The sequence below is a fragment of the Brachyhypopomus gauderio genome, chromosome 11 (assembly GCF_052324685.1).
Source record: "Brachyhypopomus gauderio isolate BG-103 chromosome 11, BGAUD_0.2, whole genome shotgun sequence".
NCBI lineage: Eukaryota > Metazoa > Chordata > Actinopteri > Gymnotiformes > Hypopomidae > Brachyhypopomus > Brachyhypopomus gauderio.
In genome coordinates this window covers 4,893,239-4,917,869 of record NC_135221.1, presented here as the reverse complement: position 1 = coordinate 4,917,869, position 24,631 = coordinate 4,893,239, and the positions used below count along the sequence as shown (strand labels likewise).

The window sequence follows — 24,631 nt, the reverse complement described above, 5'->3', positions numbered from 1 at the left end:
ATGTCTGATCAGTCACAGAGGATATCGTAAAAGGGCCGAGGGCTTTTCTTTTTGATGCCATCAGTGGAATGTTAATGAGTGGGTGGGGGGGGGGGGGGGCGCTGTTGATGGACTCAGGGGAGGGAGGGGGGGCGGGGTCGAGTGAGGCTGTCTTTCTAAATATACCATCTCCTCCAGTCAGTGGCTAGAAAATGCAGCTCTGGCAACTGTCAGGTGTAGACATGACTGTTGGGTTGGATTTGGGGCGATTGACTAGTCATGCCTTCATACGTTGTTTGGCAGCCTGTTGCTAGGTTGTGTAATAACAGTTGACATGGAGGGACAGGGGCTTAGGACGAGACCTTTCACGCACAAGGGCACAGCTTTAAGTGAAGCTGTGAGTCACCAGCACACACACACACACACACACACACACACACACACACACACACACACACACACACAGTTTTCTCTTAAAAGCTCTGGCACCTCAGTGTTCGGTACATCTGATACAAACATGGTAAACCGTATCTTGAGAAGATTAGTGCTGCATTATTGTGGTGTTAAAAATATTGCGAGACCAACAGATGTTCCCACTGTGAGTCATGAAATATTATGTGACAGATCAGCCCCAAGGTGGGTTTGTTTCTTTTTCCTCTTCTGTACAACTCGGATCATGCTTGGCGTTCACTTGAGGAAACCCTATGTGAACAACACTGACCTCTTGTGGTGACCGCAGACTTTTTTTTTTTTTAAACATGAACTTAATTACAATACAGAACAGACTTCATGCAGACGCTCATTGATTTCCTTTAAACATATAATGTATTCTTTGTGTGATTCCACTACAGGGCCACGCAGCTATCTCAGCTCCACCATGACGGAGCGCTTTGACTGTTTCTACTGCAGAGACAACCTGCAGGGTAAGAAGTATGTCCAGAAGGATGATAAGCACGTGTGTCCACGCTGCTTCGACAAGCTGTGTGCAAACACCTGCGCTGAGTGCCGTCGGCCAATCGGAGTCGACTCGAAGGTGAAAAGTCGCTTTCTGTTGCCATGGCTTTTAAAATGAGTACTCTACATATCCCCGATTGCAGACGTTAAACCCTTAGGACAGGCTCCATTACTGATCCTGTGATTTCCTGTCAGGAACTGACCCATAAGAATCGCCACTGGCACGAGGGCTGCTTCCGCTGTGCCAAATGCTACAAGCCGCTGGCCAGTGAGCCTTTTGCGGCTCGAGACGACGGCAAGGTGATGTGTGAGAAGTGTGGGGCTCGAGAGGACTCTCCACGCTGTCAAGGCTGCTACAAAGTCATCATGCCGGGTGAGCCACCCCACTCCAAATTCCCCCCACCAGAAGTGCTAGCTACATCTAGAAGAAGCCAACATGGCTTCCGGTTTGCATCAAGAAGCGGTTGTAGTGTCTGCTAGCTTTCCGTCATTAGCGGAGGTGTGGGAGGTGCCTTCAGTGACTGGTGTCTCCCGCCCAGGTGCCAAGAACGTGGAGTATAAGCACAAGGTGTGGCACGAGGAGTGCTTCATCTGCTTTGAGTGCAAACAGCCAATCCACACTCAGAGCTTCATGACGAAGGGGGACGACTTCTACTGTGGCTCCTGCCATGAGAAGAAGTTCGCCAAGAACTGTGCCGGCTGCAAGCAGGTGACCGCAGCCACGAGCGTACACACACACACACACACGTACGTAGGGTACAGCAGAGACAAGACGAGATCCACATCGGTACTGTCGAGGTGCCAAAACGATCCTCTCCCTCCTCCCCCAGCCCATCACCTCTGGTGGGATCAACTATCAGGACAAGCCCTGGCACTCCGAGTGCTTCGTGTGCCACACGTGTAAGAAGGCCCTGGCGGGCGCACGCTTCACGGCACACGAGGACCACTTCTACTGCGTGGACTGCTACAAGACCTCCGTCGCCAAGAAGTGCAGCGGCTGCCAGAATCCCATAACAGGTGAGCGTGTGAAACCGCGTGGAGGAAGCGACGGCCTGTGAGCGTCCAACATACTTCACACAGATAATGGTAATAATTGGACATTACTAACGGAGCGCAGAAAGGCAAGCTGCTCTTTCTGCAGTACACGGGCACCCCTCAGCCTTGAAGAACAGCACATAACGACGGGTGTGTCTGTCCGGTCCTGCAGGTTTCGGAAGAGGGACGAATGTGGTGAACTACGAGGGAAACTCCTGGCACGAGTACTGCTTTAACTGCAAGAAGTGCTCGCTGTCCCTGGCCCACAAGCGCTTCGTCATCAATGGGGAGGAGATCTACTGTCCCGACTGTGCCAAGAAGCTGTGAGCCCCACACAGTCCTGCTGGAGTTCATTTCAAAGGAATTTCAAACCTATCATGAAAGTCAAAATGTCATACATACTGCTTAGTGGCCATTAGCATTAAGTGATAATCACTCTTTTTGAGGAACAGACAAAATTGTATCACCATATTAGATATTAAACCCCTCCCCCCAAAAAACAAATAATAAAAACAAACATACAAAGGCCATGAGGGGAGTTGTGTGGGTTAGCAGAACAATTTTAATGAGCTTCATCACCTGGATAACCAAGGCTGAAACAGCATTTTATAAGCAAAAAGCCATGACTGGTGTGTAACACATACATATTATAGAGACAGTTATCAGCATTTAACAGTAATAATGGGTATTCTTGGTGGCCAAATGTTACTAACATTGGTTTTAGATTTAGAGAAAGCATTGCTCTGTGTGAAATTATAATAAAAGACCTTACTGGAAGATTTATTTTTCCCCCCTAACAGTTTTGTTTTACATATGTATACATTATCTTTCTGGATTATGAAATTGTGTGGCCTACATTTAACCAGCAAGCTTTGGCATGGAGCAACATCAGTATATACTTTTCATAGAGTTTTGAGTGAAGTAACAGACGTCTGGTAATAAATTTCCAACCTTCAAGTACACAAAAGAGTGAGTGAATTATGCCGAACAGCATGTATTTATTTCATCTTGCAAAACTTTATTTTAACAGCTTGTATCTTTTCCAGTACACTTATGATATATTTACAATATAATTTCTAGACAGGGCTTTCAAGAAAAAATATTAAATATTAGATCCTGTTCAAGGTCTTGGTCAAATAAAATGATTGTCACAGGCGAACGAAGCACATGTCACTTAGTTATCGAAATATGAAAATAAACATATAGCCTACTCTGAATCTAAGGCACGATTCAACAGTACTTCAAGCCAGAGATCATCTCTAAAGCCCAAATCCACTGTGGAGTTCTGTAAAAGGAACAGTAACTACGTGGTTGTGACCCTGTCCAACAGTGTCTGAGCTGACTCAGTGCACAGCCCAAGCTGACCTACAGCTAAACGCCCAGTTCCACGGCGACCACAACCGCCGCATGCCTACAAGCACTCTGGGGTGTCTCACGTTTCTAAAAGCCAAGTGCGTGTTAAGTAGGGACTGCATAAAGGCCAAACACAGGGGGAAAGGCATGTGTGACCCACATCCTTCACACACTAAACACTCCCTCCGAGGGCACACTGCTGCCGTTCACCCACATGTGGTCAGATGCTCCACTGCAACCCTGGGAGGTTTTAGGTTCACAATCGTTACACAGTGAAAGTGTCTCTCGTCCTTAACGGTTACTTGAATAAAACTAAATCAGAAGCAATAAATATGGATGTTGTAAGCTGTAGAGTACAGGAGCCATGCCGCCTTTAGTCACACACCAGCTGGTTATGCAGATGACACTAATTAGTTGGTTATTTTTTTGAATGACCACAACCCTGAAAAATGAAAATCCAACACAAAAATGTCCACAATAGACTACTGGACCCACAACCTTCAGCTCAAGCATATGGAACTCGAGCTTTAAATAGCAAGCAGACTACAAACCGATAGTGATGGTCTAACAGTGAGCTCTGTAGCGAGGATGCCCAGTGTCGTCCTGGAGCCGTGAGGTCCAGCAGTGTCGTCTTATCCCTAATCTAACAGCTGATCGAGTTAGTCAAGTTCTTCAGCAGGTTACGGTTGCAGCTCAGCAGGGCAGTGGATCTCCAGGACGAGACACGGGCCTCCCTGCACTACAGACCGAGCTACAACACTGCTCCCTACTTATTTACATATGTAGTCCTGACAACACCCCCGTCTGCATCAGTCACACTCAAAACCAGCGTTCAATATCCCCACTTCATTATACACCAGTACTATTCAGAACCAACCAGACAGCAGCCACGGACAACTTTCACCAACCATAACCTGCATGCACCGCTACAAACAACGTTCATATCTCTCACAGCTCATTCGCCACATTTCATTAAATGAGGGCGGGCACTTGTAACGCGTCATCCAATGGGAAGAAGCAGCAGCCGAGTAGCAACAGGCACAGAGCAGGTAAGAAAGGTGGCAGGGCTGGACACCACAGGTCCAGTGCCCGGTTTAGGCCCTGTCCAATGGGGAAACGCTCCAGACCTCTGGGGCTAAACTACACGGTGCTCCATATCACAATCACACACTTGCTGTTCACATCCCCCAACCCAATGTAGCGTAACAGTCTAATACTGATTATGTACATAACACTTACGTATGTAGAAATAGATCTTTAAATATATCTTAATATGCGGAGACAGAAATTTATTAGCGTAGTTATTTTAAAGTAATTCAGACAATTTTACAACAGGCCATAAGTGTCCAGTACTACACGAGAGGATGGATGGTTACAACAAGAAACTGCAAGAGAAAAGGAAAATCATAAACAAACAGAAATAAACAGATAATTGCAAACATATTAGGACCCGATGGAGCTGTATAACCCTGAGGGAACTTGGGGCCTTCTTTAACGCTTCCAAACAGTTCAAGCTATAAACACGGAAGCTAGAATCCCTTTGCCTAAAACTTGTAGAACCACGAAAAACACACCAAATCACATCTGAATGTGCAATTATTAAAAAAGAAGTTACAGTAATTCCATGGTGTGCTATATTTAGTTGTAATAAAGTATAGCTTCATGCCTCCATGTAAACTTTAAGTTCTACTTTAACTTCAGGGTGCACTTATGTTAGGCTTAAGAAGTAACAAACCACATTTATGTTTCTGTACATGTAGAAGAAAATGGAAATGACTGAAGGCAACTGCCACTAACCCGAAACTCAACACCAGAACTTCACTAACCAGTCAAGTGTCAACACGGAGGTCTGCGATCAGCTCCTTCATCCTTTAAAGCTCAAAGCAACTGGCAAATTGCGGAGTTTGAAATTTAGCCGTGGATTTAAGCAGCGCCCCAGTCATCAAACGAGACCCTTTTCTGAAATATCTTGACCAGGATTCGCTATTTACACAAGTTATTTTACAGCCGGAATGCTTCACAGCAGCAGAGGAGAGAATCAGGCAGAGGATCTGTTGTTCAGGAGGTGGTCTGGGCCGGTGGAGCCCAGTGGATCCTGAAGCTCAACAGGTCAAAGGTCAAACCCATACCCTAGCCACTCCACATCTGCATGGCTGGTCATACTAATTCCAGGACAGATTCCAATTCATCACATTTTGACTACCAGTCACAGTTCAAAGAGCAGATTTGATGTCGGCGTGCGAGACAGGTGGTGGACATCTTTCTTTTCGGACTTCTCCACCCTCCCTGGACACCAACCGCCTGTTTTAGCAGAGATTCACCGACTTGGTGGGATGACTCGCAATATTGCTCGGTTGTAAAACTCATTTATGAACATGACTGACGTCTGACAATGTTTTGGGTGTGAATAACAACACTGAAATCACCTAAACCAACGTAGAAAATAACCAGGACACGACCGAGTGAGCCAAAAATGCAAAACCACGTGAATTAAATTACAACAGCAGACCCACTCGAGAAAGACCAAAACAACGAAGCTAAACAGAACAGCAACGAAAGCCCCTAACAAGACAAACAGCGCAAAGGAAGCGGCTGCACAGTCAAAGAAAACATTTTCCCTGAAGCATTCTTCTTTCCTGTTTTCTCTTGCTTTTTTTATTATATTCATTGTTAATACACCTTCGTCTCGGAGGTGAAGAGGCAGAGATCCTTCCCTGGCTGATGAGGTGAAGCCAAGAACCTTTGGAGCTCAACAGGATGTGTGTCTCGGAGTGCAATTAGAAACAGGCCCCAGGCACAGACGGCCACTCACATCTCTTCATGATGGGGGAGGAATTGGAGGAATCAGAAAGACAAGAAAGTCAAGACAGATTGGTTAATTATATTACACATTATTTACTGCATGAATTGAATCGGTAAGTCCAAATTAAAAGTCCTTTCCGACTGCTCACCAGACAGGGCTTCAATAGGCGGGGCTGGGAGGAGGGGCTTCACGGGCGCTGACTCTTCAAAGGCCACTCTGGGTCCCTCGGGAGACCCATCACAGTCTATCAGACCTTTAGGGTGAAGTCCCAGATCAATGAGCTCCTCGATGCTCCAAGGGCCCGCCTTCCCATTCAGCGCCACTTTAGAGTCCTCGTTCACAAACTCCGAGCCCTCCACCAAGCGCGTCTTCAGGCAGGAATCACTAGAAGGAGACAACGAGCCCGAAAGCTTCAGTACGGTTCGGGAGGCAGACGCCTGTCTAAATGAGCATTGCGTAAACAGAGAGAGCAGCAGTTGGAAGTTCGGCTCGGTTCCAGCACTGGCACGACCTTTGAGGCCACACACGGACGTGGTGGAAGTGTTAAAAGTGCTGAATCATTCAACCGTTGAAGTTCCACAGGATGAGGGGAGGAGGGAGGGGGGGGTCTGTGCTGGGAGGGGAGGAGGGAGGGGGGGGGGGGTCTGTGCTGGGAGGGGGGGGCACGGCTCTGCGGTGGAGGACTGTTGAGTCCGGCTGCTGTACCTGAGGGCGGGGAGCTGCGCCGCTCCAGGGTCACTCTCCTGAGCGCCGTCCGATTCGCTACGCCCATTCACACTGCCCAGCGGCTCCTCCCGTTCCACCACGCCCTCTTCTGAAGACACACCCCGATCCAGGGCTTCTGATTGGTCCTCCGCCTCTTCAGCCTGCTCTGACTGGAGGGACTGATGCTCTGGGATTTGATAAAAGAACCCAGTCAGGCACGCGGATAGAAACGATCCACAGTCACCAAATTCAGTCACGCAAAGGAGGAGGAGACTGACCCGTGGTCTCACAGTTCATCTCTTCACACATCTCCTCGCCGTTCTCATCTGGAATGCCTTTCTCGTCGCCGCCCTGTAGGGTGAAAGACAGACTGAACAACAGTGGCAGACATCGTCAAGCGTATGACAGACACGGGTCTGGCGTCGTACAGACATCGTCAAGCGTATGACAGACACGGGTCTGGCGTCGTACAGACATCGTCAAGCGTATGACAGACACGGGTCTGGCGTCGTACAGACATCGTCAAGCGTATGACAGACACGGGTCTGGCGTCGTACAGACATCACCAAGCGTATGACAGACACGGGTCTGGCGTCGTACAGACATCACCAAGCGTATGACAGACACAGGTCTGGCGTCGTACAGACATCGTCAAGCGTATGACAAGACACGGGTCTGGCGTCGTACAGACATCGTCAAGCGTATGACAAGACACGGGTCTGGCGTCGTACAGACATCGCCAAGCGTATGACAGACACGGGTCTGGCGTCGTACAGACATCGCCAAGCGTATGACAGACACGGGTCTGGCGTCGTACAGACATCGCCAAGCGTATGACAGACACGGGTCTGGCGTCGTACAGACATCGTCAAGCGTATGACAGACACGGGTCTGGCGTCGTACAGACATCGCCAAGCGTATGACAGACACGGGTCTGGCGTCGTACAGACATCGCCAAGCGTATGACAGACACGGGTCTGGCGTCGTACAGACATCGCCAAGCGTATGACAGACACGGGTCTGGCGTCGTACAGACATCGCCAAGCGTATGACAGACACGGGTCTGGCGTCGTACAGACATCGCCAAGCGTATGACAGACACGGGTCTGGCGTCGTACAGACATCGCCAAGCGTATGACAGACACGGGTCTGGCGTCGTACAGACATCGCCAAGCGTATGACAGACACGGGTCTGGCGTCGTACAGACATCGTCAAGCGTATGACAGACACGGGTCTGGCGTCGTACAGACATCGTCAAGCGTATGACAGACACGGGTCTGGCGTCGTACAGACATCGTCAAGCGTATGACAGACACGGGTCTGGCGTCGTACAGACATCGTCAAGCGTATGACAGACACGGGTCTGGCGTCGTACAGACATCGTCAAGCGTATGACAGACACGGGTCTGGCGTCGTACAGACATCGCCAAGCGTATGACAGACACGGGTCTGGCGTCGTACAGACATCGTCAAGCGTATGACAGACACGGGTCTGGCGTCGTACAGACATCGTCAAGCGTATGACAGACACGGGTCTGGCGTCGTACAGACATCGTCAAGCGTATGACAGACACGGGTCTGGCGTCGTACAGACATCGTCAAGCGTATGACAGACACGGGTCTGGCGTCGTACAACTGGAACCACCAACTTGCCTTGAAATCGACTTGGTCCGTTTTTCTGGTCCTTTTCATTATTTCCTCAATTCTCTGAAGTCACAGAAGAAAACCTTTAAATTAGTGCCGTCAATATTAACGCGTTAATTGTAGAGATTAATTCGAAATGTTTAACACATAAAAAAAAAAATATCGCGATTAACGCAGCTGGCCGTTTTCTTGTGGAAAGCCGACCTGTGACCTGGTTTACCACCGAACCAGCCTATCAGAAATGCCGTTCTTCCCTCCTATTCAGTAGGAGATAACAGGTAGTGTGTCTGAGGTTATGAAAAGTGCCCAATCGGCTACTGAAAGAACACACAACTTTAACAGTTGAGCAGAACGTACTGCATTGAAATCTAGTGTCTACTGTTCAAGTACGGCATTTCAGATTCAGCCAAGGACGGAGATTTAGGTGGAAAGTTTTCCTGACAACAAAAGTAATTTGACGTTTCAGTACAGTTGTCTTGGCTCTCACAGTAATTATGCAACTTGCTTGCTTGTGTGACGTTAAGTGTGACTTTGCGGTCACCATCACCTGGACGGTGTGTGAGGGGGAGGCGGCCGGATCAATGTTGGGGGAGGGGGCGGGGGTGTGTGGGGGGGCGGGCTCTCACCTTCTTCCTCTCCATGCGCTCCTGCTGATTCTGCTGCATGATTCGCTCTCGCTCCTGACGCTGCTTCTCAGCCTCCTCCAGAGCCTTCGCTTCGGCCTCCTCACGCTACGATTGGACAGGGAGTCGGTCAATCACTCGGGTCGGCCAATCGTCAGGTTTCGGGGCCATGTGCGCCGCGGCTCACCTCTTTCTGGAGCTCCGCCTGTTTCTCCAACTCCTCCAGCTCCAGCCTCTGACGCTCCTCCTCCGCCTTTAGGGCCTGCTCCTCCTCCTGCCTCTTCCTCTCCTCCGCCTCAACCTTCTCCCGCTCCAAACGCTTCACGTGCTCCTCCTCGGCCAGACGCTGAGCTTCCTCCATTCTCAGCCTGCGAGAAGGTTGTGAGAAGGTTCACCAATGTCAAGCCTGTGGTCTCTCACATTAAAAGAAAAACTTACTTCGGTCACATTTAATGGCTGATGGCAATAAACTCAACTGAGCTGTTTTTGAAAGTGGACCTCTTTCAGAGTGAAAGAATAGAAGGCATGAAAATAACCATCTGGAGATCTTCCCTGTAGACTAAGCTTTTAAAAGAAAAGGATCTGATGGATCACTTCAGAGGCCACTGAGGATTACTGACGGGCATTTAAAGTCCTTTCCTCAACTCCTCGAGGGGTCTACGGAACGTGAGTCTACGTGGGACGAGAGAACTCTGAACAACGCAGGTCAACGCTGACGCTGCTGGTCTCCATGCTCACCTCTCCTCCTCCTCTCTCTGAACACGGAGCTGCTCCTCCCTCTCCTTCTGCTCCCGGGCCAGGCGCCGGTTCTCCGCCAGGATCTTGGCTGCCTCGGCAGCGGAGGTAGTGCCGGCTACAGCCTTCACGCTGAGATCTGAAGGAAGACCCGTATAGACGGTCAGTTACATTTATGCCATTCAGCTCACACTTATCCAGATCGACTTACAAAAGTGCCCATGCATCTACTCGATGAAGCCATCCCAGCCAGAATCTACAAGCACTGTGTAACTTCCAGAACAGCCGTCTGTGATTTTTCACAATAAATAAAATTGCAGGCTGTCCTGGAGCTGCAGTGTCTAAAGTCCAGCAGAGGGCGCTGTTAGGCTGTAACAGTGTCCACTCTGAGGATACAGTAAGCGGATATGAACTCACCCCTGCTGGTGGTGCCTGACTGTGGCTTGTACAAAACTCTAGAGCCACACTGAAGACTTCTTTGTGCTCATGTGTTGTGTAGCCTCTCTACTTACCACAACAAGTGTTTAAGGCTCCGTCTGCTGGTCACAAGAGGCCTTTCTAAGGGAAGGGAATTCTGACAGACCCTGCCGTGTTTCCGCCAATTTGGTATACGCTCAAATAACCGGTCAGATATGGGAGTAAACCTGCTCAGTCATCGTAGTTACAAGTACTGAGGTTGGCATTACGAGTGTGAAAGCACAGAAAACACAAAGCTACACAAAGCATTAGCTCCCTAAAAGTGGGACTGAGAAGAATATCCTAAAGGTGAGCTGTGGGTTCTCACCCTCTTTGGACTTAGTGCTGGGGGTCGGGCTGGCAGTGCTGGCCTCTTGAGGTAGGGCTGTAACAGGGGTGACGGGCGAGGAGGCGTCTTTGGGCTTGGACTCCCTCTTGCGGAGGATGGGAGGGCCGGTGGGAGTGAGCGGAGGCTTCTGGATAGGTGGAGGTTTGGAGGGGGCGGAGGGCTGAGGGGACGGGGGCCGCTGCTTCAACCCGCTGGGGGACGGGGGGCGGAAGCGGGAACTCTGCCTGGAAGAGAGGTGCACGTGAGAGGAGGCGCAGGAGGGAGGAGAGAGAGGGGGGGGTCAGGGGCCCTCTGGAGGGGTGAGGTGCGTTCTGACCTGGTGGAGCCAGGGGAGGGCGTCCTCCTGGGGGCGCTGGAGAGGCAGGGGCCTGGGGAGGGGGGAGCGGTGGCGGACAGGTGCTGCGGATGGAGAGGGAGGACGCCTCGCCGCAGGTGACATGAAGCGCTCCGTCTTCTCAGCGTTCTGCACACACACACACACACACACACACACACACACACACACACACACACACACACACACACACACACACAGAGGCGGGAAAGCGAGAGGGGAGGAAAAAATAATTTAGCAGACTGAAGATATTTGAAGAAAAAAAAACATTTAAAAAACCTACATAAAAATTAATTAATGCTCGGACTGGCCAAATATTACATGATGTGAAGTTCACATGACTGACACTAAACAAAAGCTACTGTCCACATTGCCTTTCGCTACATAAAACAACAACTGCCCACAATCCCTTTAAACCCAAATATTATTTTGCTGCAGCATGGAGTGATGAATTAACCAGCCTGTAAGGTTCAGGCAATCATGCACTGTCGGAGTGTCAGCCGTGGCCGCGAGGCCCCACCCTATTGGCCCTGCCCGCGAGGCCCCACCCTATTGGCCCTGCCCGCGAGGCCTCCTGCAGAGGTCATCACCATGTCAACGCTTCTAGCAGAGGCCTTCATAGCCCTTCACTGTGCACATGGAAACTACCACAGCAGGGATGGGTGTGGCCTGCCAAGCTTTGCCATGAACAGGACATTTCCACTCTGTCCACTGGTCACACTCCGACACCACAGCTTAATGTGGGACGTGTGCTCGCCGACACCCGATTATGTTCAACACGGGTGTGACATCCCATTCACCAAAGACAACTCTGGCTATGTTAAATAATAATAATAATCTGTATAATCTGTAATCGTGCAGTCAATGGCCGTTACGTCTCTTCCTCTGTCTGTAAATGCAGACTTCAGTCCCAATCAGAGAGGACAGGCCCGACAGGACACCTCCCCCAGCACCAGGCCCGACAGGACACCTCCCCCCAGCACCAGGCCCGACAGGACACCTCCCCCCAGCACCAGGCCCGACAGGACACCTCCCCCCAGCACCAGGCCCGACAGGACACCTCCCCCAGCACCAGGCCCGACAGGACACCTCCCCCAGCACCAGGCCCGACAGGACACCTCCCCCCAGCACCAGGCCCGACAGGACACCTCCCCCCAGCACCAGGCCCGACAGGACACCTCCCCCAGCACCAGGCCCAAGCTGCTGCTTTGCTAAGCAAATCTGGAGTGTAAATGTACAATGTTGACTGGGGGCTTTTCAGCACACACCCAGTCACTCCCCATTTACCTGGATTTAGGCAGCGGTTCTTACTGAACGTGATATGGGCTTACGGAAACAGGATAAAGGGCCCTGTGAGATTAGCAAGAATAAGCATGACAGTCAAGCTCACAATTCAACCATGAGTCAAATGTGGGCGGAGCAACAGTCGCATGTAGGCGGGATTATTCCGACCAGCCAACAGAGATGCAGATTGACATTTATGAACATACCTATGACCTATACTGTAGATAACGGAAATGCTATTTTATCCGAGATAACCAATCAGGAAGAGGTTGCTGCACCCACCTGGGTCATGGCGGAGATGGAGTCGGCCGAGGCGGAGGTGGGAGGAGCTTTCTGGCGGTCGGTGCTGTGGCTGCGTAGGGGTGCGCGGGCGGAGGGCTGAACGGGGCCGGCCGACACTGAGCGAGGACACAGGTGAGACTCTGGTGAAGGAGGGGCCAGTCAGAGTGGGCGGAGCAAACAGGGGTGGAGGGCACCATGCGCAGGCGGGTGGGTGAGCCAAGCGGGGAGGGGTGGGGTGGGTGGAGAAGAGAAAAGGGGAAGAGGATGACAGGAGCACAAAACAGAGAGGAGAGCAAATTAGATCAGTACTGACTGGAGGAATGAATACGAGTGCTGAGAGCAAGCAATGATGGGCTAGAGAAACAGGGGGAGTGACTTGGTATGAGAGAGAGAGAGAGAGAGAGAGAGAGAAAGAGAGATAGAGAGAGAGAGAGACAGATAGAGAGACAGACAGACAGAGAGACAGACAGACAGACAGAGACAGAGACAGAGAGACAGACAGACAGAGACAGATAAACAGAGAGATAGACAGAGAGAGACAGACAGAGACAGAGACAGACAGAGACAGACAGAGACAGATAAACAGAGATAGACAGAGAGAGAGACAGACAGAGACAGATAGACAGACAGAGACAGATAGACAGAGAGATAGACAGAGAGAGAGAGAGACAGAGAGATAGATAGACAGAGAGATAGACATAGAGAGAGATTCAGAAAGAGATAGAGCTAGTGCACACATCCGGACACATCACAAAGTTATGACAGCTCCCAGACAGAACACATCACATACTTAACACCTAATGCACATAAAGGAACATACATAAGCAAGCAATGTGTGTATGCACGCACACACAAACACACTCACTCTCACATGTGGATAAGCTGCTAGATTAATAATCACAAGCTAATGCCTGGTGTCAGCTAGTGGCCGGAGTGAGCCTGTGGGGTTCCTCACAGCACTGTGGACTCTTATCCAGGCTGGGAGCCAAACTGCAGGGGTTTGTCTGTGCCACTCGGGTGGCTTGACTTGGCCAAGAATCAGAAGGGTGTTTACAATAAATCCAGTGTGTTCTCTGCAACTGTGTAACACACACAGCTCAAAAGACCAGAACCATTCGGGTTATAATGGCAATGTAATGGTTAATGTGGAAGGCTGTAATGTTAATGTAAAATAATGGTAATGGTGTATTTCTCTGCCACCGCACAGCCCGCTAACGCCCCAACAACGCTGCCCAGGGCGTTTTTTACGAGGAAGCTTTAAGCACAAGCGTGGCCCCCGTACCACAGCTCACCCCACACACACCACAGGCCACGCAACACCAACACCGCAACCGGAGCCGCCTGGACCCGGGCGGGCGGGTTCAGGAAGGGCCCGGCCGGACGGCCGTGCGCTCCGCGGGCCGCTCCCTCTCCGGGTTACCTGGCACGTCCTCTCCTTGGGCTGACAGGGCCGCGGCGCTCCTGCTCCGAGCTAGAGAGGCCTGGGTGGGGCTGAGCAGGCGACGGAGGACACTGCTGTCCACGGGACCGGCGGAGGAACGACGGGCTACACACACAGCACCAACCAAACCGATAAACAAACAAACAAACAAACAAAAACAGCAGATGAAAAGGAGAGAGGTAGAAGGGTTGGAGGACAAACACAAACACGTTTGATGGAGGGGGGGATGGAGGTGACACGGGAGTAACAGAGTGATCTCAAAACGGTCAAAGGAAGATTCAGCCTGACGGAGTCCAAACCAAAGAGTGATGGAGTCGGCCGGCGCCGTCCGGGGTGACTGGAGGGATGAGAGTGAGGTTAGTGCCGCGGGAGAGAAGAGGGTGGGAACAAAGACAGGCTCAGTGAGACTGAATGAGACGCGTGCGAGACGTCTCAGAGGGTCAGGCGTGAGTCGGATGCTCAGGACACGGCCCACGTGAGTGAGGCTCGCCTCCCGTGTCAGGCTGAGACCGACACGGACCCGGACGTGACGCGTGCGCACCTGGACAGGACAAAGCGGGACCACGAATGGGCAGAGCTGAACGCGATGATCAGGAGGGAACTGGTCTTACAGTAGAAGCAGAGAGTCAGGGGAGCCGTGAGTCCTGCAGTTGAACTGGTTTAAATGGTTTGAATGGTCTGTGTGTCGTCGTCCCCTCCCGGGTCCTGGTGGGTTGGGGGAGTCTGTGGAGCACGAGTGGGCTTCTGTAATGGTGCAGTGGTGGAGTCTCTAATTGGTGGTTTCTCTCCACAGGGTGAGGAGGATGAGACACCACGAGGCGGGAAACTACCGTTACATCACACAAGCCAGACGTCCTCAATGACAACCTGCACATGGTTGACGACACAGAGCATCTTGTACACGGGGTACACAGAGAAGACTAAAGTTCCCTACACATGTACAGGAATTGAACTTTTATGACCGATGCATAATCCCTCTCATCTCTCTCTCTCTCTCACACACACACACACACACACACACACACACACACACACACACACAAACACACACACACACACGGCCAGGCACAAACTCCACCGATATCATCATCATCATCTAGGAGAGAAAACAACGTGGTGTTCAGACAAAACAAAGACAACACTGTGAGCACAGACAAAGGCCTCATTCCTAGTCAACAGCTCAGAGAGAGAGACGTGTCTAAAGGGAGGAGGAGGAGGAGAGAAGGAATCGTGGCTGCATGCACGGTGCAGTTAGGCCCAGAGGTGCCACACCAGCCCGGGCAGCACATGGCAGCAGCTGATTGGTGGAGCAGGCAGGAGGGCGGGCCGAGCGAGGCTACGCACCGACCGGTACGAAGGAGCGGAAGCAGGAGTGAGATCTGAGGACCACGGGGTCCCACGAGCACAGCGAGACGTTCTGGAGGCTTCGCTGCTCTCCACACAGCCTGCGAATCGAACCCAGCCGAACTGTTTAAGCCCTACGGCGTCAGCCTGTCGTTTGCTGGGTTGGTGGTTAGTGGCGGTGACATCACATATTGGTAGTGGGTTATTACACGGGCGGGTCAGGGGGGCGAACGTAGCAGGTGATTAATGTTTTATCACGGTGCGGCACACGGGCAGATTTAAGACAAAGCACCTGGCTCAGTGGGTGTGGCTTTCTCTGGTTTGGCAGGGGGAGGGGCTGTACTCCCTACCCGGGACAGGGAGGAGCTCCGTTTCGTCAGGGCGGGGCCTAAAGACACAGCGGACAGGGCAGAATTACAGGTGATTACCAGGGCCTAGTGCTGTCGATTCTCATTTACTTTACATTTCATAAAGTACAGCAAATATAAGCGTGTGTAGGCTGCCAGTACATGTTAGAGTCTAACTGTAAATCTTTTATAAAATTCTACGTGGAATTGAAGTTTTTGGCTGGTGACTGGTGTAGTGTGACGTCCTGGTGATCTGGGCTGGGCTTTGACTGATTTTCTATTGGGTGGTATAAGCCTTCTGAACTGCGTTAAACACAATCAGCTTGTAGTGAAAAGCACGACAGAAGGCGGCTTTGTGGTTCCACTGCACGATCATTCCTGTCGGACAACTATGAACGCTTTACAATAACAAAACAAGTCGAACTACGTTTAGTAACTACCCCACCTTTAACAAACTGTAGTTACTAAACCGACAGCATCTCCACCAGGCTTTGCTGCATTAAACGTTTAAGTGTATATGCACAAATCTCTCTCCTGCATTAATACGGGCAGAGATCAGGAACCTGTAATGTAAATGTAAATGTAAACCTGTGCGTATATCAGGATCAAATCTGTAACTACAGCTCAGCAAGTGCTGACTTACTACCCCAATACAAACTGCAGCTCAGTTTTTAATCTGGACTGGCCCGAGTAGATGAGGGTGCTACAGCGCTAGCTGGTTGTCATGGGGACCGGTGCTGGAGGAAGGACTCCGCACCTGTCCGCTGCACCTGAGGATGCTTGTGTGAATCCTTAGAGGGCTGAGGAGCATTGCTAGGCAACCGGTTCAAAGACGAACTCCTCCGCTTAGCACCTGAGAGAGAAAGAGAGAGAAAGAGAGAGAACTGACATGCTGGGGAGAGGGAGCCAGTGTCTACGTCCTGGGGGGGTCGGACAGCACAGCAGGTCCTTGGGTGTCAATACAACCGGGGGGGGGGGGGGGGGGGGGGGGGTTGGTCACATGACATGTTCTACTGCCGCTACAGCACTGGGAGTGAATGCAAAAATTATGATTTTGTCCTATTAAGAGTTCCATGTAATTGTGAGTGGACCAGTATAGAACTGGTCTAAACCTGCTTGTTTAAGTTTGTTGTTTATGACCATGTCCAAGCAGAGAGGGTTAAGATTTTAGATTAGATTTTCCTTTAATTTCTTTCCTTTTTGTAATAGTGAGGCGTTCATCCTGTGTTGTGTGGCCATGCTACTGCGCTGTGCTCATACCTCTGTGTGGACGGTAAATGCTACATTGCTTCTGCAGCATGTATTAGTATTTTAACACGCCTTGATCATCTAGTTACTTTAGAACGCTCACATGAACCACCATGTAGTAACACTGAACGCTCGGATCGAGTCGCCCAACTTCAGTCCCCCCGGACCTGTAAACAAGACTGCGTCAGAGATCTGAAGGAGATGGAAATGGTGAACCCAACACAGACAGTGGCAGCATTATAATCAGCTGAGTGAGTACTGAATGATGCCCAGAGGAACTGAAGCTGTGGGGATGAACAGCACTACTGCACGCAGGCAGACACACCCACTCAGGTGGCGCAGTCACTTATGAGAACGACGATATTACGGCAAGATCATTAGGAACCACAGTGACGCTACATAATAAAAGTCCTTGATCATATCCCAGTCCAATCACATTAATAAGAGTCTGCAGACGCATTCTGATTCACACACATGCAGGTTCGGCAGTCCCAAAAGTTGCATTACCAGCCATATCCTGTAGTCTCTGAGTAACTTATAGACCTCCGGTCGTCCTGGATGAAAGGGAGGAGGAGGTGACCGTGCTGGGGGGACACGGGCGGGTGGAGTAGGGGGGGGGGGGGGGGGGGGGGGGACGAGGCGCACAGGGAGGGGCACTTACTTTTATCAGGGGAGCTGAGCAGGGTGGAGGAAGACGACAGGCGTTTGGTGATGGAGTCAGTTGTCTGCTTCAGGTTTGAGGTGGAGGTGGAACGTTTGTCTACACACGGAGACGCGGACAGAGACGGTCACACACAGAGATGTGTGCACAGAGACAAACACAGAGTGGGGCAATTGAGTTAGTTATGAGGGACTCTATAAGACTGCAACAAGGACCGGTTAGAGGGGACTGAACCCAAACCCTCAAGACATTAACCCATCAGATGTAAGAGCAATACGAACAATAACACCACACACGGTGTAATTCTCAACAGTGGCACAATGATGCATTACTCCTGTAAACTAGAACGGCAGCCAAATGCCAAACCAAAGCCAGATTAGTCCAGCAGGGAGTTAGTCACCAAGATGGAGCTCCTTAAGTCCAAGAGAGAAACCGTCCACACTAGACATGACGGCTGCGTCTTAACGTGTACGTGCAAGCAGACCAAGCAGAGACCGAGAGACCGTCCTGGAAGAACTTGACCGTAGGTGAGTGTGATGGTGAAAAGGGGAAAAAAGAGGACGTGAGCGTGATAAACGTCGTGAACACGAGGGACACGCAGCCAGCCCAACGTGAACGCACGTGCGACAGTGCCAGTTTGTGCCATGCTGTGCCACTCTGGGCAGACAAGCAAGTGTCGACCACCTTGTGATGTCTGGGTCCTGGAGGGCTTGCAGGCCGGGGAAGCTGGGGAGATTACTATAGCGACTGGGGAGGAGGAAGAGGCGGGGCCACAGTCACTCTCGCCTGTTGGGGGGAGGGGGAGGAGGGAGAGGCAGGTTGCTTAGGGATACGCACACCCTCTCCCACAGGGAGGGAGAGAGCTGTAAAAACACAGTCAACATCATCAGGGAGAGACCTGCTCTCAACACAAAAGAAATTCTAATAATTCATAACCCCCCTGGGCCCCTACGTGGTATTTGGGTATTTAACACAACAGGAGCCCCTAGAGCTCCATATCAGCCCCTAGAGCTCCATATCAGCCCCTAGAGCTCCATATCAGCCCCTAGAGCTGTTAAGGGTTTGTGGCTTTTGAGGAGAGACAATAAAAAGGAGCATCAAGTGAACGCCGTTGATAACATTTTTAAGAAGGGTTTGTACCGTTCTTGTTGTCAGAGTCACCGAGCCCCCCCCAGCTCCATCTCTTCTGCCTCTGCTCCATCCTCTGACTACGCTCCAGAGTACGGCGCATCACAGCCTCGTAGTGCTCCTGTACACCACACACGCACACACACACACACACACACACACACACACACACACACACACACACACACACACACACACACACACACACACACACACACACACACACACACACACACACACACACACACACACACACACACACACATGAACTGAAACAAAAAGGTCTGGACAAATACCTTCCATTCCCATGCTGACATTTTAAAGTTTTCTTCGTGTGTCCGATTTTATGGGCTTTTAAGATGAGAAGATTTGGCATTTCGCTGCAGTGTGTGAAAGGCGTTTAACAGTTTAATTGTTGTGCAGAGCTCCATTGTGAGGGACAAACAACCAGACGTGTAGAAGAGTTTCATTACTGTGTGTGTTTATATTCACCACAGACTTCATTAGCATATCACACACACACACACACACACACACACACTAGCGTCTCCATCAGGAACTCCGTGCACACAGGTGCATCTAATACTAAACCAAACAGGCCAGCTTCTAAAAACTAAGGCGGGTGGTGTGTGTGTGTGTGTGCTCCACAGGACAGGTCGACTACACAGAGCCGAGTTTGTGATATCTGGAAACACGTAGAGGTAAAGAAAGTGAGGAAGGGTGAGAGAGAGAGAGAGAACACACACTTACCTTCTCTTCCTCTAGTTTGTGTTTCCTCTTCTCCTCCACGGCCGCCCTCCTCTGCTCCTCTTTCCTCCGCTGCTCCTCCAGCCTACGCTGTCTCTCCTCCACCTGCCTCTCCACCTGCAGCTTGGCCCGGCGCTCACGCTCCAAGATCTGAGACCCGCGCACCGCTGCAGGAGCCACACACACACACACACCATACACACACACTCTTAACACACTCTCTGGCCATGTATGTGTCTCTCTGCCTTTTTGCATTGCTGTGTGTGTTAATTGCAACAGAGTGAGGTTACCAGTGTTTGCTCGTGTGTGTGTGTGTGTGTGTGTGTGTGTGTGTGTGTGTGTGTGTGTGTGAGACTCACCCTGCTGTTTTTCCTGCTCCTCTCTCCTCTCTTTGGCCACCCGCAGTTTGTCGTCTATCCTAAGTGCGGCTCCGTCAATGACTGAAGAAAATGCAAAGTGCACTTCAAATCCCAGAATTCTTCGCTGTACCTCCGTTAACCAATCACAAGCCTTCCCCCTTAGCGCAGTTTCTTGGCTGGCAGAGACAATGCCCTCACGTGGTATCACATGGCACATATTTCTGATTCAAACACGAGCTCAGCTAACCTCGGTGTTTACAGTGAGTCATCACGTCGGACACGTGACCTGTCAGCAAAGTGCTGCAGCTTTAGAATCAGCAAACGTGTTTAGTGCTGCAGCAGATAACCTTCAACCTTAGACCCGTGTGCCGAGTTACTGCGAGACCACGAACACAGGCAGAGCAGCCTTTAACTCTGTACTATATTAGGAACTACATTGTGATCTTACACAGAGAGAGAGAGGGGTGGTTTGGCATGTTTGGAGGGTTTGATACCCGGTCTGGAGTATTTGGTACCTGGTTTAGTGTGTTTGGTACTTTGGTTTGGCATGTTTTGTAACTGGTTTTGCATGTTTGGAGGGTTTGGTAACTGGTTTGGCATGTTCGGTGTGTCTGGTACCTGGTTTAGCGTGTTTGAAACCTGGTTTTGCGTGTTTGGAACCTGATTTGGCGTGTTTGGTGTGTGTCAAACCTGATTTGGTGTGCATGGTGTGTGTCAAACCTGATTTGGCGTGTTTGGTGTGGCGCGTTTGGCACCTGATTTGGCGTGTTTGGAGGGTTTTGTACGCAGTTTGCCGTGTTTTGTACCTGGTTTAGTGTGTTTTGAGGGTTTGGTACCTGGTTTGGCGTGTTTGGCACCTGGTTTGGCGTGTTTGGAGGGTTTTGTACGCAGTTTGCCGTGTTTTGTACCTGGTTTGGTACCTGGTTTGGCGTGTTTGGGTACCTGGTTTGGCGTGTTTGGTACCTGGTTTGGCGTGTTTGGTACCTGGTTTGGCGTGTTTGGTACCTGGTTTGGCGTGTTTGGTACCTGGTTTGGGGTGTTTGGTACCTGGTTTGGCGTGGCTCTTTGGGGCGGTGGTGGCTGCAGGTCCCTGGTTGGTCCCCGCCAGGCTGCGTCTCTCCACAGCTTGGGCTTGGGCAGCTGCGGCTGCAGACACGGCAAAGCCGAGACGTTAGAGCGGAGCGGAGGTTATCAAAACGAGCCGAGAAACGAGACGGCTGGGGGGGGGAGCACTGTGCTTATGTGGTAGAATTAGAGGAAGGACTGATGAAGCCAACAGAAGGACCCGCAGGCAGGATGAACCACAGGCAGGATGAACCACAGGCAGGATGAACCACTGGCAGGATGAACCACTGGCAGGATGAACCACTGGCAGGATGAACCACAGGCAGGATGAACCACTGGCAGGATGAACCACAGGCAGGATGAACCACAGGCAGGATGAACCACAGGCAGGATGAACTACAGGCAGGATGAACTACAGGCAGGATGAACTACAGGCAGGATGGATTTGGATGGAAGTGTGGTAGTGCAGCCGGCCGGCTTGGCTGTCGGGACAGAAGATATAAACTCATAAATGGAAACTTGAGCACTTGTCTTATAACCAGGGGAGGAAGAAAGGATATAAGGGGTTAAAACCTCTGCACTCCCTGATTGCAGCTTCCTTCTGGCCCGAGCACCAGTGTGTGTCATGAGGCTGACTTCAGTAATGCCACTCGGCCCCTTTGCATTGAGCACTTTACTGGCATCAGCTGGATTTATGGAAAATCACCAGTGGACATCTCCCCTCCATCATCATGCATTTAAAGCACACACAGTAGTCTGCAGGATAAATCTGCTGGGTCACAGCATGACATATCTGCTATGTGAGTAGAAGTGATTGCTTATTTGGCCTGCAACTGCACTTATCGTAATGTGTAGCGGTTCTTAAACCTCAAAGGGATCACTGCCAGAAGCAGACCGTGCTTAGTGTGGGAAGCTTACCGATCAGTGTGTGATGTGTGTGTGTGTGTGTGTGTGGGGCAAGGTTCTCAGTCGTCGTGCAGAGTGGCAGGTTATGTTACCCTAAAGGCCAAACACAGCAGAAATGTAGGGCGGGCGAAAAACGGCTGGGCCAGAAACCGGGCGACAAAGAAACAAAAGGGAGATTATCATGTGTGGAAACCGACAGAACCAGAAACAGCTCCTGCAGGGCTGGGATTTAAAAACCCAGTCAGGGAAAATGCCAATCGAGGGTTCCTATAAATCACCACTGCTGACACCCCACAAACACCCACGTGAGGAGCGGAGAGCATCCGGGAAGCTCAAACTGGGCTACCGCAGCAGCAAACGCTTGCCAAGCGGCGACGAAAGCCCCCGATGGAAGTGTGGATGGAGATGGGAAGAGGGCGTCTCCCCCCGGGGAGTCACGCCCGCCGTGGGCCTTCAACCGCCAGCTGTGAAGGCTTCCAGTGGAGGATGTTGTGTCTGAGACCTTAAAGGGGCCGAGTGCCGGCCATTCATGCCGTGCTGGGTTTGGTGAGCGGAGGGGCGGGGCAGACATCCTGAGATGGAGGAGCTGATATTTCCAACATGCCTCAGCAGCTTCTGCTGTGCAGGAGAAAGCAGCTTACCTGTTTAACCTCAGCGCAGGTGGGACCACACAGGCAAACCTCCAGCTACACAAATCACAGATTCACCCTCAGCAATGACTCGATCTCTCTATATAGAATATTTGAATTAGAGATGCTGTTGTATCGTGAGCATGCTGACCAAATCTGTCACTCATAACAAAACACAAATCACTCATGTTTCTGTTTGAGCTACTATCTAATCAGTTTTGTTTAATTAACATGCTGTTAACGGAAGCCGTTTGTTGGTCCGTCCCTACTGAGCGGCTGCAGCTGACGCCACAACAAAGCCTGAAACGGCACCTGTAAGACTGAGCAGCTAAAGAATGGAGAAGTGAAATCAGCAGCCGCCCCAGACCCACAGTGTGGGGCACAGATCCGACCAACCTCTCCCTCACAGACCCACAGTGTGGGGCACAGATCCGACCAACCTCTCCCTCACAGACCCACAGTGTGGGGCACAGACCTGACCAACCTCTCCCTCACAGACCCACAGTGTGGGGCACAGACCCGACCAACCTCTCCCTCACAGACCCACAGTGTGGGGCACAGACCCAACCAACCTCTCCCTCACAGACCCACAGTGTGGGGCACAGACCCGACCAACCTCTCCCTCACAGACCCACAGTGTGGGGCACAGATCCGACCAACCTCTCCCTCACAGACCCACAGTGTGGGGCACAGACCTGACCAACCTCTCCCTCACAGACCCACAGTGTGGGGCACAGACCCGACCAACCTCTCCCTCACAGACCCACAGTGTGGGGCACAGACCCAACCAACCTCTCCCTCACAGACCCACAGTGTGGGGCACAGACCCGACCAACCTCTCCCTCACAGACCCACAGTGTGGGGCACAGACCCGACCAACCTATCCCTCACAGACCCACAGTGTGGGACACAGACGTGCACCAACCTCTCCCTCACAGACCCACAGTGTGGGGCACAGACGTGCACCAACCTCTCCCTCACAGACCCACAGTGTGGGGCACAGACGTGCACCAACCTCTCCCTCACAGACCCACAGTGTGGGGCACAGACCCGACCAACCTATCCCTCACAGACCCACAGTGTGGGACACAGACGTGCACCAACCTCTCCCTCACAGACCCACAGTGTGGGGCACAGACGTGCACCAACCTCTCCCTCACAGACCCACAGTGTGGGGCACAGACGTGCACCAACCTCTCCCTCACAGACCCACAGTGTGGGGCACAGACGTGCACCAACCTCTCCCTCACAGACCCGTCTCTCACAGCAGGACAACCTCCTGCCGGCAGCCGTGTGCATCCTGGCCGAGGAGGAAGAAGTGGGTGAATATGCAAAAGGAGGCCGAGTCACGATCAGACCCTCGTACGGTGGCCTATCCAACACGCAGCATGCAAATGAACCCAAACCGAACAATGGAGTCTAACAACGCTCTTCGGTCCGCCTTACGAATCAAACACCGGGTCTGGTACGGAGCAGTGGCAACACAAAACACACAACTTTAGTTATGGTCCATAAAAAAACACAAACACTGAACTGCGTTCATTGGCCAAGCGTGTTCACATGCACAAAGAATTTGGTTCTCACTGTTGACTCTCGAGAAATAAAGACAATGTACATACCACGCACAATATCCAAGAATGCATCATGTAGAAGACAAACAAACAACAAGCAAGCTGTCTGTGTGTGTGTATAATAGTGCTAATATCTTTACTGCACATGTATGGGAGTGAAGTTATGATGGAGACCATACAATACAACACTTTTGCAAGTACAGCAGCCAGGATGTCAACCAAAAAGAATTTACATAATTGGACAATGTAAGCCATGTCTGTGCTTCTCTGTTACAGCTCAGGCTACGATTACAGCCCCATAAAGAGGAAACGAGCTGCACACGTGTGTCTGTGCAAACAATCAAACTGAGGAAACAGACCATCACCATAGATTTTCAATACCGTTAAACCACCATCAGCGACTTGAGTCACCACACACCACCGCAACATAGATGTCAACACTTCTATAGATCAATCAGTGTTTCTTGACCGCTGGTATTTTATAAAGAAAGAAAAAAGATCTAGACAATACATTTGGTGGGGAAAAAAGTCTAAATTTCAATTGTTTTAGAAGTGTTCATTAAACAAAAGTAAAGAGACTTTTAAATGTTTTATGCTGATGAGGCCTCAACTCTAGTCACCCCCTGGGACAACAGGAAGTGCCCTAGT

At 51.0% G+C, this 24,631-nt stretch overlaps 2 protein-coding genes across 4 annotated transcripts in view; one reads left to right on the top strand and one right to left on the bottom strand.

Moving 5' to 3' along the window:
• fhl1a (four and a half LIM domains 1a) overlaps positions 1-2,751 on the top strand; it is a 9,533-nt gene extending 6,782 nt beyond the window's left edge. For all 3 annotated transcript variants that reach the window (XM_077021214.1, XM_077021213.1, XM_077021212.1), the window contains 5 exons: positions 831-1,012; positions 1,129-1,306; positions 1,473-1,642; positions 1,764-1,950; positions 2,141-2,751. In XM_077021214.1, the coding sequence (XP_076877329.1) occupies positions 857-1,012; positions 1,129-1,306; positions 1,473-1,642; positions 1,764-1,950; positions 2,141-2,295 (846 nt within the window). In that variant the 5' untranslated portion in view covers positions 831-856 and the 3' untranslated portion in view covers positions 2,296-2,751. The remainder of the gene's footprint in view (positions 1-830; positions 1,013-1,128; positions 1,307-1,472; positions 1,643-1,763; positions 1,951-2,140) is intronic.
• map7d3 (MAP7 domain containing 3) overlaps positions 2,422-24,631 on the bottom strand; it is a 24,343-nt gene continuing 2,133 nt past the window's right edge. Inside the window, 21 exon segments of the mRNA XM_077021209.1 lie at positions 2,422-6,137; positions 6,273-6,508; positions 6,830-7,016; positions 7,108-7,180; positions 8,484-8,537; positions 9,101-9,205; positions 9,285-9,465; positions 9,836-9,971; positions 10,617-10,861; positions 10,954-10,997; positions 10,999-11,100; positions 12,538-12,677; positions 13,958-14,083; positions 15,615-15,710; positions 16,427-16,522; positions 17,579-17,677; positions 18,263-18,364; positions 18,719-18,827; positions 19,457-19,620; positions 19,813-19,893; positions 20,860-20,958. Of these exon segments, the coding sequence (XP_076877324.1) occupies positions 6,130-6,137; positions 6,273-6,508; positions 6,830-7,016; positions 7,108-7,180; positions 8,484-8,537; positions 9,101-9,205; positions 9,285-9,465; positions 9,836-9,971; positions 10,617-10,861; positions 10,954-10,997; positions 10,999-11,100; positions 12,538-12,677; positions 13,958-14,083; positions 15,615-15,710; positions 16,427-16,522; positions 17,579-17,677; positions 18,263-18,364; positions 18,719-18,827; positions 19,457-19,620; positions 19,813-19,893; positions 20,860-20,958 (2,483 nt within the window). The 3' untranslated portion in view covers positions 2,422-6,129.